The sequence below is a fragment of the Biomphalaria glabrata genome, chromosome 11 (assembly GCF_947242115.1).
Source record: "Biomphalaria glabrata chromosome 11, xgBioGlab47.1, whole genome shotgun sequence".
Classification (NCBI taxonomy): domain Eukaryota; kingdom Metazoa; phylum Mollusca; class Gastropoda; family Planorbidae; genus Biomphalaria; species Biomphalaria glabrata.
In genome coordinates this window covers 21,327,076-21,340,094 of record NC_074721.1, presented here as the reverse complement: position 1 = coordinate 21,340,094, position 13,019 = coordinate 21,327,076, and the positions used below count along the sequence as shown (strand labels likewise).

General features: G+C 35.1%; 1 protein-coding gene across 2 annotated transcripts; it reads right to left on the bottom strand.

Moving 5' to 3' along the window:
* Positions 1-2,043: 2,043 nt before the first annotated feature.
* LOC106053992 (nascent polypeptide-associated complex subunit alpha-like) lies at positions 2,044-9,587 on the bottom strand. 2 transcript variants are annotated; one of them, XM_013209692.2, is made up of 7 exons: positions 9,439-9,587; positions 6,628-6,824; positions 6,160-6,253; positions 5,941-6,071; positions 5,595-5,729; positions 3,882-4,004; positions 2,044-2,172 (listed from the first exon to the last, which is right to left on the bottom strand). In XM_013209692.2, exons 2-7 carry the CDS (start codon positions 6,763-6,765, stop codon positions 2,158-2,160), a joined length of 636 nt encoding a protein of 211 aa, XP_013065146.1. In that variant the 5' UTR covers positions 6,766-6,824; positions 9,439-9,587; the 3' UTR covers positions 2,044-2,157. The 2 variants fall into 2 exon arrangements, with proteins under 2 accessions (XP_013065146.1, XP_013065147.1); XM_013209693.2 differs by having other exon boundaries at positions 6,628-6,783.
* Between the last annotated feature and the right edge of the window lie 3,432 nt (positions 9,588-13,019).

Sequence of the window (13,019 nt, the reverse complement as noted above, 5' to 3'; positions counted from 1 at the left end):
GCACTTTGTTATCAGCAGCAGACGTCTTGGCTGGCTTGGCCACGTTCGTAGAATGCCAGTAGGTCGACTTCCACAGGACATCCTGTATGGCGATCTAACAGAAGGCAGGAGCGCCGCTGGTCGCCAACTTTTACGGTACCGGTATACGGATGTATGCAAACGCGACATGAAGCTCTTCAAAATCGACACTAGCAGCTGGGAAAAAGTAGCACTGGATAGATCCACATGGAGAGAGCATAAGGGACGGGTCTCGGATTGCAGATGCCATACACAACAGCAGCAGAAAGAAAGGTGAAAATGTAATGATGGCGCCTGTTGATTACATATGCCCAACCTGTGTATCAAGGATTGGCCTTGCTAAGGGTAAAGATCATCTGTGAAATCCTAAAGAATACTAATAGTCAATACATTCGTTCACTTTTCAAGCCGATAATTCTTTTTCACACCCTTTCTCTACATTTTTACGTTCCCTTTACTCTGACAGCATATGTTGAATTTGTTCCCTTTTAGTTCTGTTCACAGTTTACCTATGTTGATCGGTCTAAATAGGTATGTACAGTACAGATAGCATAAAAGGGAGGGATGTGGTTTACAAAGCCTTAATAATGTTAATGACTTTTTTTAAGTATACCATTTCGCAGGTGGTTCTGAAACATCTTACTGAACAATGGATTATATATTGAAGAGCTATTCAAGAACAAACTACTACTAGTTAAGCAACTCAAAGCAGAGATGATAGTTGTGTATCAGCACATAAAACTGATAGTGTATTCTTGAACCTCAAAAATGACTAAAAATCAAAAGCTGACCAAAAAAAAAACAAAAAAAACAAGGTTACAAAAGACAGTTTGTGTGGAAACACAAACTCAAAATCGGCCCCCGAAGTAAAATGTTTTACATAATTCGGATAATTCTTCAGAGTTGAAGATAGTTTACTTCCTAGTCCAAACCTCCCGCAGGACGACGGAGGATGGGAGCAGGCAGGGTTTGAACCTTCGATCGTCGATAAATCCAAATGACAGTCCAGCGTGCAAACCGCACCACCAGTGGTCCACCCAGGTAGGCTTCAATATTTTCAGAAAGAAAATCCGAATGAAATTATATCAAAGACAAATGAGAGATAAGAATGGAGAAAGAAGGTTAACAGATCTTGTGTAGTGCCCCAACCGTCCCGCAGATCAAAGGATACGTGAAAGTGAATGTAAAGTTAGATGTGAACCTGGCCTAACTAGTTTGTGGTCTATAGGGCAGATGATGTAAAGTTCATGTTTTCTGTGGCCTACGGTTAACGAGGGTGTCATGTAGCCAGCACAACGACCAACCGCCTTTGCTTTTCCCCAACTAATGTCAGGTACCCATTAGAGCTGGGTAGACTCAGAAGTTGAAAATCCCAGTCTTCACCAGAATTCGAACCCGGGACCCTCGGTTCGAACTAAATAAGTTAATTGTTTTGAAAAGGCTCAATCTCATATTCGAATCCTTAAAAAAAAAAAAAAAAAAAAAAAAAAAAAAAGTTTCCGCTATATAGAAAAAATGTTCACGAAAATGATGTTTATAAGATTACTATTCGTCTTAAATTAGGTCTAACATATAATGCATACTAATTAGCTTCTTCTTATAAAAAACTGCTTGCATAATTAATTTTAAAAATTAGAATTTTCGCTCTCAGGAAAAAAAAAAGTAGCCGTTGCATCAGAACTTTGAATGGTCTAAAATATTGTGAAGTCAGATTTTCAATATCTCTTCTAGTTAACGAGTTCTAAACGGGACGGACGGACAGACATTTCGCACAAAACTAATAGCGTCTTTTCCCCTTTCGGGGGCCGCTAATTAGACCTAAAGCTCTATTTTTGCTTCAAAACTGTTTCATACCCATTTTTAGAGGATTTTTATTTGTGCCAGGAAATGTTTTACTTTTACTTTGTCATTTTGATATTTGATTGATTAGTGAAAATACAAATTAAGAAATTATTATAAAGAATACAAATGCATGACCTCAAAATGGACACCAGACTTTCCAATAACATACTATAAAAAAAAAACTTTTTTAAAAAAGAAAATTCAATAGTTTTTAATATTCAAATAATATATCATAAGAGCAACTACACAGATCAAATATAAAAGTTACATTCACACACTTTACACCTATAGACAGCTTTACATTGTCAACTCCTGAAAGAAAAAAAAATAAAATGAGTTATTAAAATTAACAAGAAAAACATTTAAGATATATATTTTTGAAAAAAAAATTCTCCTTTATTAAACTTCAAATACAATAAAATAATTTAAAAATTTTTTGGTTTTATTCGGGTATCAAACTATGACACCTTCAGCTGCTAAGACTTTCGCATTTTTTTTATTTGACTAGTTATATTTGTGAGATTTTTATTGGCATGTTCATTATATGGGCATCTAGATCTAACACTAGAACTTAAGTTCTGTTTAGAACTTATGAAAGTCTGGTCTAGATCTAGATGTAATCTATATTAAATTTACGTAAAAATATAAGCAATTTTTATAAACTTCAATAAAACAGAAGTAACTTTAAATTTACTATTATCTCATAATTACGATAATACCCATGACTAGGCCATGTTGGCACTAGACTTAGATATACATCTCCAGCCAAATTTACTTTTATTTATATTTTACTTTGAAAAATTATAAGGACGAAACTAGATTTTCCCCCGAAATCAAACAATAAAGGACACTGAAATTTTTATAAACTTCAATAAAACAGAAGTAACTTTAAATTTTCTATTATCTCATAATTACGATAATACCCATGACTAGGCCATGTAGGCACTAGACTTAGATATACATCTCCAGCCAAATTTACTTTTATTTATATTTTACTTTGAAAAATTATAAGGACGAAACTAGATTTCCCCCCGAAATCAAACAATAAAGGACACTGAAACGCACAGTTAAGCTCTAGATGAAAAGGAAAGTAGTTCCTTAAGTATACAAATACAATATGCCACTATGCCTAACTAGATGGTGGTAGGTTAGTGAAAAATGTTTGTAGTTTACTGCATTTATAAAAGAACAAGTTTTAAAAGGTTAATATTTCAATACATATATTTAGAATGTGTACAGTGTTGCTGGGCTAGAGATAATATACCTAAATAAGCTCATGAGACAATACAATTAAGATATTTGAAAAAGTAATTATTGTTTACTTGTCAATATAGTAAAAAAATTACTAGAAGTGTATTTTTAAAAATCTAAATAGTGATTTACAGAGACAATTTCTTTAATCCCAAAGATTGTTTTTAATGAACGTCTTAAACACCAAAAACTTGCAAACATCAAATCAGTTTGGTCTTGAACCAAGTCTTGGGGTCAATTATAGAATATAGTGCATACTATAAGTCTAGATAAGATAAACTTTCTTTTTCATCATTTACATTTTTTATTATATGAAGTAGACATCTCTTCTAGGATCAAATTAGTCTTTAAATAAATAACAATCTTTATCTAAACATGACCACCCAAAGCAATGATTAGAGATATTGCTGAAATAAAAAGCAGATCACAAAACATTTTCTTTTTTTTTATTTTTCGCCTCTGTTTTAACAAAAATAAATTTACAGTAAGCTCTCTTGGCATCTCTTAGTAACGCATTTAGTGAGGTTTTTAACTTCACTGGCAATAAAATTGTTGTCATATAGAAGATTGAAGACCAGGTGCTAAGCAACCGTTATGGTATTGAGTGAGGTAAATAAGTAGGAGGACTGTCTCACCACATTTTTGAAAGGATATTAAAAGCTCAATGCAAGATTATAAATTATAATACCGTAATTCTAGTAAACAAAGCTGTCTTGTGTGATAATTTTTAAAATAAGATTTTGTAGAAAATCAATAACAAAAAAACTCACCATAATAGCATTGACAATATCATTATTATTATTTTTGAGAGCTTTGACTGCTTTTGCTTTGGAGACATTGGCTTGTGACATGACAAGCTCGATATCCTTTTGTTCAACACCAGTTTCATCAATCTGAAACAAAATCATGGAAGAATAACACCAGTGGGCATAATTCTTTATACTTCATATCCTTTTAATTCTATAGCCACAACCATGCCCCTACACAATACATCCAGGATCTAGCAACAGTTTAAATGAAAATCATTTCCCCTACTGGTGGCATGCAGACTGGAGAGGGAAAGATGAATTTTAATATCACAAGAAACCCTGAATTTCTATTATTACTATACGCACCAACAAAAGTAAAAGAACAAATGATTGTTAAGCTTCACATTCAGACTTAGCGTTTGTTTCATAAACACTGATGGGAACAGATTTTACAAAAATTTTAGGACATTTTTTAAACGACCTCCCCCCCCACTATTTTTTAAACTGGCCTGTCGCTGCGACTTAAAAAAAAAGATTTTGCTAATTTTTAAAAAATTAATTAATGTTGTATTACATAATAATTACACTGAATAAGCTTTACTGCACACAAAATGCATGCAAGGAACTATTGGTTGTACATATAGATGAGAGGAGAAAGCTTTTTGCAGATGCTTTATATCTGGGTTCAGGCAGTCTGAGCATTCTATAATAGGTAACTGCTTTACTGGTATTGTAACAAATTCTCTCTCAAACAGCTATTAAGAATAAATGTGTTAGAAAATCTAAACATGCTTGAGTTTTGGAAATACTTCAAAAGTATGAGCTACACTTCTGTTTGTTTCACAGATTATTAAATTTTGTACAGGAGAAACTGTTTATTTAACTTTGCTCATGAAGCCCACAAAAAATGCTTTGAAAAGCAATTGAGAGAAAGCTGCTGAATCTCTGCTGAGTTCTTAAGCAAGACAAGCAAGAACAAGCAGATGAGGAGCAATGCTTAGAGGAATAGAATGCTAAGCAATAAAACTGCATAACCCAAACCCCAAACCCTAACCCTAACAATAGATCCAATATATTATTATTAGTTATTATTAGATCTATATTTTATCAGACTTATTGTTATTATACTCAGTAACTCACTATAACTATATCTAATCTAGTAGTACTAGAACTAGCTAGATCTAGGTCAGTACTAGATCTAGATCTTCTTATAATCTAATTCTTATAATAGATCTAGATGTCTAAATCTAATCCCATTTGAACTCATGGAAGTCAGTAGGCAGGGTTCAAATTAGAAAAATCTAAGGACCATCATATCAACAGAGGGTTTGCTAGAAAATCGGATCAGAAGAAATTTTCAGAATTCCGATAATTGTCGGAAAATTCCCATCACAAAATCGGGGGGAGGAGAAAAAGCGAGCAAGGGGTTGACTTACTTGTAAGAAGTGATAAAAAAAAGAAGAAAAGGGGGGGGGGGGGGCAAGAGGGGGTAATTTTATAATCAAGTTGATGAGAAATAATATGGCAAGGTATTGATGAAGTTTATAGGTCAAGTATGGTTTGGAAAAATGTAACTGCAACATATAGAGAACTCTGCTATTATTGAACCCTTTCAAGCTAAATGTTGAAAGTTTGATAAATAAAAAAAAAAAACAATTTTCACATGGGTATTAAATATAATACTACTAGCTTAAGAGTCACTTCTGTACAAACACTATATAAAAATACAATTACCTCCTCCTCTTCTTCCTCAGACTCTTCTTGGATGGGTTGAGAGACAGTGCTGGCCTGTTCTCCAGCAGCTCCTGAGTCAAATGTCTTGAATTTGTTAGCAGCAGCAACTTGAGCTTGTTGATTAAGATCTTCAATCTACAAATCATTTGAAGCATACTAGATATATTTTCATACACAGAAAGATATCAAAACCATTAATGTGTCTATATAATGTCAGCAGCATAATACTTCTCTATGAGCAAGAACTAATTAATTTAAACCTTTGAACAAAGTAACCCTTTAACACTCAATTTCTTCGACTCACTGCTTATCTGTTTTTGACATTCAAAGCACATTGTACACATACCTTGGCTTCACCAAATACAATATATGTGTCTGAAGCTGGACTCTTAAATACATCTGGTCGACTTATCACAAATAAAATATTCTTGGCTTTCCTGATAGTAACTCGTGTTACACCGGGTACTGGTTTTAGGCCTGATAAAAAAGAATAACAAAATTTAAATGCTGAAACACGTAGAAGCTAATAATTTAATAATAATAATAAAAAGAACAAAAATATTACCAAGTTTTGACATAGCCTTTCTGGCTTTCTTTTCACTACGACTTTGCTTAGCTTTTGACACTAGTTCTTCTGGTAGTCCAGCTGCAGCAGCAACCTGCAGAAAATGTTCAAATAAATTATTAAAAATAAGTATCTAACATATTTTCAACATATTTATATATAATTAACATGTATTAAAAAGCGTGGTCAAGAGGCCAAGTGCACTTGAACTTGGCTCGGCTACTTAAACATTTGATACCACTATGATTTGTTTTCTTTTTAGCACTTGCATCTAGCTTTACACCTGGTCCAGGAATAACATTGGAAGTGGTAAGGTGGGGAAAATGTGTACAAAATTGCTACTGCTAGTCTAGCAGGTCTAAAACCCTTTTATAACTGGACCTTTTCCCTTTACTAATTAATGTTCTTAATTTACTTAAGACTTAAAATAGAATACTATATAACCAGCATAATGCAATCAGCACAAACCTGACTTTGCTGTTGCATAGCTGCTGCATCATGCTCCTCAAGCTCTGGTGGAGTGTCATCATCATCAGAATCTGACGAGGCTGTATCTTCAGCAGGCTTAGATTCTTCTATGGGTTTCTCAACAGCTTCGATAGGCATTATGATGTGTGGTTATAACTATTGAAGTTGTAACACCAAACTGGCAGCCCACTGATATCCTACGGACATAAATTTGCACATGTAAGTAATGGCTCTCAAATACAGCAATTTTGGCATCAATTTTATTGATTTGCTGCTTAAGGTAACCCCACACAGGGTCATAGGTAGCCTTTCTGCACTGAGAAACACACTATTGATAGTGAGCCAGAAAGGAATACAAAACAGGCCTTCTTGGTTTCATTTAGCTAGATTATTTCTAGATCTTTATTCTTGTGTAAAAGCAGAGTAACCTATGTTTTTGTTTGAAATCTTTACTTTGGTGTTTATGGCACAACTACAATATTGGTACCACTAGAACTCACTAGTTTGATTTTGGCAATTACATTACACTTCAGTGACTGAGCTGCAGTTATTACCATTGAAGCTAGTTTCAGTAGTTGTCACAATACGATAAGTACGATACAGGGTTAGTAGCACTTTCCATAACAAAATTTTAGGAGTTTTTTTTTATGATGAAATGTATGATATATGTATAAATATATATATATATATATATATATATATATATATATATATATATATATATTATATATATATGTAAGTGTGTGTGTTTGTTTGTCCTGCCCGTTTGTGTAATACATTGTAAAACATACACAAAACTAAGCATTTATCAAATCAAATATTGTTACTTGATTTAGGAAATAATAAATATCTTGCCAACATCCCACCCAGAACAGAAACGATGTCATCAGATGTGGTATGTCCACAGAAAATGTAATGAAAGTTATCTTTTAATCAAGTAACAACTTGACTGTCATCCCAAAACCTCAAACAACCATTTTTTTTTTCAAAGATTTATTTAAAAACATTACAAATGGTTGCTATTCCATTTTTTTTAAAGTAAGAAACATCCTTAGAGATGCCTTCATAATGTGTATTCTCTGAGATGGAAATGAACATTTTTAGTTCCTATGTGTAGGCCTATCTTATATAGTCACTAAAAATGTGTAGGCCTATATTATATAGATTAGAAGTAATGTTTTATTCTTTTATTAACTGTGCTGTGTGCGAAATATTTTCCTTAAATCTACTGTAGATGTAGACTCTTGATCTAAGTCAGTGATGTCCAAAATACGGCCAGCGGGCCATATCCGGCAAGCCGAAATCTCGATACACGTTGTTGAAACCCCCCCCTTCATTTAAAAAAAAAAATTGCTTCAAAAATGTAAACCGTTAAAAAGAAATAAAGTTCCCCTTTCAGCCCTTGTGGTCTATAGGGCTGGTGATGTAAAGGTTATCTGTTTCTATGGCCTATGGTTCGAAATGTAAGGGTGTCATGTGGCCAGCACAACGACCAACCGTCATTACTTTTCCCCAACTAATGTCAGGTACCCATTAGAGCTGGGTGGACTCAGAGGCGCCCAAAGATCCCAGTCTTCAGGATTCGAACCCGGGACCCTCGGTCCGGAAGCCAAGCGCTTTACCGCTCAGCCACCGCGCCTCCTTTACATACCTTAGGGCTCTAAATTTTTCTCTGATCATCTGATGGATTGGTCAAAGACATTTAAACCTAGTAGGTTTATGCAAATGGGAAAGCCGAAGAAACTAAAAGTCAAAAAGTGGACTCTGAATTTAGAATCTACCAGGAAAAGTGTATGGATCTTTACGTATTTTTCGTGGAACATGATAATAAACCAGCATATTTATTTTGTTTCAGTTTTTTCATAGGCCAGACCATTACGAATCATGAACTTGGTTGATGTACTCTGTATATTTTTAAAATGTTTGTGAAATTAAAATCTTTTAAAAATAGAGGAGCAACAGCAATGGAAATATAGGAAGACATGGCCATTCTCCTCTTTGTTGTTCAACCCTCATGTGACTAAGCTTAAAGTAGGTCAGAAATCCTGAACAACCCCATGCCATTATTTATTATTATGCTAAAAAAAACAACAACAAATTAACAGTTGTTCTGTAATCATCAATCATTTGAATCATTCATTGATTCAATGGTGTCCCAGTGTTGAGATGTACCTGAAATGCAAAAGTGGCTACTAGGTCTAGACCCCTTTAACAGTTTAAACTTTATCCAGTACCACTGCTATGGAAATGTAGATTATTGTAGATCTATGACTATGTATTCCAATAAATATTCTATGGATAAATTCTTGTCTTAAAGTACAGTGAGTAACAGTGGCTAAAGAAGTGAATCACTGAATACACTTGACTTGAAACCGAAAACTTCCACTTTATTTTTTATTGACTTAAACTTGTTAAACTTAAAATTTTTAGCCTAATTTAGGCATAATCTAGTCTAATGAGCTCTAATGTGACACTTTTTGACAGTCTAGAATCTACCGGTACTGGAGTAACACTCATATTTCAATCGACTCAATATCAAAGGCTAGTTAAAATAAATTAAATTTGATTTGGAATCTAGATGTCTACATTTTATATAGACTATAATCTAGGTCTAGTATAAACAATTTAATGCAGATCTAGATCTAGGTTCATTTTAAAGTGTGGAGAATTTTCAATGACCTAGTTTCTAATTGAGCTATTTAATATTCGAAAATACTAATTGATTGATTGTGTAGATTAAAATTACAATTTATGTATTTATTATTGTGTTTTTAAATAACTGATTAATCAGATTGAAACGATTAACATTACCTTTTTTTATTTCTTCTGTAAAGTCACTGCCATTGACAGGAAAAGGAATACAACAAGCACTTCCGATTCGGTATTCTTTAGTTTAGGAACATAATATTATGGTCCAAATGAAACCGCTGACTGCTATGTTGATCTATATAGTCAATAAATCTATATTCTAGGATCAATATATATAGATCAATTTTAAAAAAATAAGAAAAACAAAAATTGTAGGCCTTTTTGTTTGTTTGATTACGTGAATTTTTTTTGTTATTGCCAGTCGCTGTACAATTTTAAAATAAAAGAGACAGCACACAAAAATGATAATAATTTTGAAAATGAGAAGACATTGGTTAGCAAGTAAAATATACAACATAATACAACTTAAATCATTGACATGTACATTTATTTAGGGGAACTCATGGATGGATCCATGGGCGTAGCCAGGGGGGGGGGGGGTTCTTGGGGTTCAAACCCCCCCGAAATGAAATCCCCCGGGGGGGGGGGGGGACGGAATTTAGTGACTGATTTTTGCTTTCATTTTGTTTATTTTAGGTGAGATTTTAATACTAAATCATCACTTACCACAGCACAGCCGAGGCAGTTTTGAGTTAAAAACCCTCTACCAGGGGGTTTTGAGTTTAAATCCCCCTACCAGGGGGTTTTGAGATTTTAAAAACCCCTATCAGGGGGTTTTGAGATACAAATCCCTCTACCAGGGGGCTTTGAGTTTAAAACCCCCTACAGGGGGTTTTGAATTTTAAACCCCCTACCAGAGGTTTTTGCAGTTAAATCCCCCTCTTCTATAAAACAAAACAAAAAAAAAGGAAAAAACAATCCCCAAATTCCAACAGCACAGTTGAGGAAGATTTTGATTTTAAAACCCCCGCCAAAATTTACGATAAACCCCATCTTCAAAATAAAAAAAGCAAATTACACACTCAAAATTCTATGAGCGTAGCCAAAGGGGTTTTGAGTTTCAACCCCCCCCCCTCCAGTTGGGGTTTGAAGCTAAAAAGTACCTCTTCAATATAAAAAAAAAAGCAAATTACACACTATAAAATCTATGAGCGTAGCCAAAGGGGTTTTGAGTGTAAATCCCCCTCCTCCAGATGGTTTTGAGTTTAAAATTCCCCTACAGAGCGTTTAGATTTGAAACCTCTCTCTTCAATATTATTTTAAAGCAAACTATAGTCACCAAATTCTATGATCGTAGCTAAATGGAGTTTTGAATTAAAAACAAAACAAAAAAAAACTCCAGAGATTTCTTTGTTTAAAACCCCTCAACAGATGATTTGACGAAAAAACTTTCCTTTTCGATATAAAATCTAAAACGAAATACAGGCAATTAATTCCAAGAGCGTAGTCAAGAAAGGTTACAAATTTTTACCAGTGGCTTGGGCTCCATTAATAAAGTGTGAATAGTCTTCTGCCGAAATTGAAAATCATTAAATGTATCTCAACAAAGATGGCTAAGACAGATTTTAGGAGTCAGTCATAGAGATCGGGTCTAAATCAAAGAAATCATATGCCGAACTGGGAGTCGAATCCTTAGTAAGGTTGTGACAGAGCGTCGCATGAGGTTTTGCGGGACATGTTCTCACACAAAATGAATTACGCAAAATAAGAGTTGCGGAAACAGCTTGCCGGAAAATACGCCGAACGGCGCGAGAGGCTCTAAGTCAGTAATAATAGCACATTAGGTTTTTGAACTTTTTAATAGCAAGATAATGCACTGTAGATACCTCAGAATATGCATTTTGTTGGCTTTCAATACCAGAAATAGTGCCGGCGGCGGGGATTCGCCCCGCGATGGGGGAGCGCTGCGAACTCCCCCAGACCCTCTTGCTAGCAAGGGCGGGGAGTCTACAATGAACAATAAACGTCTTCCGAAAGGTCAGATGTAATAAAGATTAATTATGTGTGTGTGTACACACACACACACACACACACACACATATACATATATATATATATATATATATATATATATATATATATATATATATATATATATAATTTTTTTTTCCGCGAGGGGGGGGGAGATCGGGAGATTCCCCCCCCCCCCAAAACCCTCCCCGAAAAAAAATCCTGGCTTCGCCCATGGACGGATCTATATATATTTATACTTAGATCTAGGTCTTATTTAGATTCTTTTTGTGGAGATTTAAAAAAAAATTTTATGGCCGGAGCATGAGGTTTTAGAGTTGGAGATTTTGGTGCTAAATATTTTGAACAGCTTGATAAGATACAGTCCCAAGAACTAAGATTTGTCTGCGGAACCATTTATGACAAGCCCATCAAATACAGCCGAAAAAATAGCTAATGTAGGTTCACTAAAATTTAGGAGGGAACTGTCAATACTGACTTGCGTTGAGCGGTATAAAAGGCTGGATGAATACCTTCCATCTAGAAAACTAGGGGATGGTTGGAGATGTAGAAGATGTTTATAGATGTAGTCTTTTATGCATCATGCCACTAAACTATCTGATTAAGCTGGCCTTTCCACCAACCGACAAAACATTCAACGTTTTCATTGCCTTCCCCCCTGGTGTCGCCCAAGGATCCCAGACATACGATTGGAACTAGTAGACCCTAACGACACTAATCTAAGTCATTCATCTAACGACCTTCAAATTCTAGCACTAGAGACCACCAATGCCTACAAACTCAGTGCCATTTCTGCATAAACTGATGGGTCGCCAGGTCGGCATCGATAGACTCTGGAAGTGCAGGCTATGGAGCCTACCTCGAGTTTCTTGGCTATGACGCAATTAAAATCTTAGGACTATGTAGTAACGTTTGCAGTTTTGATGCGAGGCCATGTCAATCAGTGTAGTCGTTATTTTTCAACGTGGCGAAGAACATTGGGGGGGGGGGGGGGAACACAGATTGTTGTGGTCACTGACTCTAAACCTTTACTACAGGCTTTGCAAAGCTCTGGACCATACCCCTCCCTCCCCAATATCGACTTTGTCCTCATGGCTTCACACAACATTTGAAAACATATATCACTTTTTCTCATGTCCAACATCACAATGTATCCAACAGGGTGATTACATCAGATTGAACACGAGTGGAAGTCTCTTATGGAATTAAAATTAGCATAACGAGAATTTAAAGGACAGACCAAGTCATGCAATTAGTAATTATTTCTAGGTGAAAATATTAATTAGCTAAAATAATGTAAAAAAAATGAAAATTTACAGAAAATCTTTTTTTAACGTCCCTCTGCCTGTTGCACCCCCCACCCTGAGGATAGCGCCTGGGGTATCGTGCCACCTTGCCCTCCCCCACCCTGAGGATAGCGCCTGGGGTATCGTGCCACCTTGCCCTCCCCCACCCTGAGGATAGCGCCTGGGGTATCGTGCCACCTTGCTCCACTCCCTTACTACGCCTCTGGTGAGAGCATGTACAAGATCGTGGTCTCAGGTAAGAATGTGACCTAACATCGTTTGCGATATTATTCATGAAATAGTCAAAACCTTTATTAATTTTGTTTTTGGAGGTTGGGGGTGAGAATGTAAACGTATATACTATAATGTAAACTAACCTATATATACTCTACATATATTATAACTTTTGTGTTCAGATCTTATAAC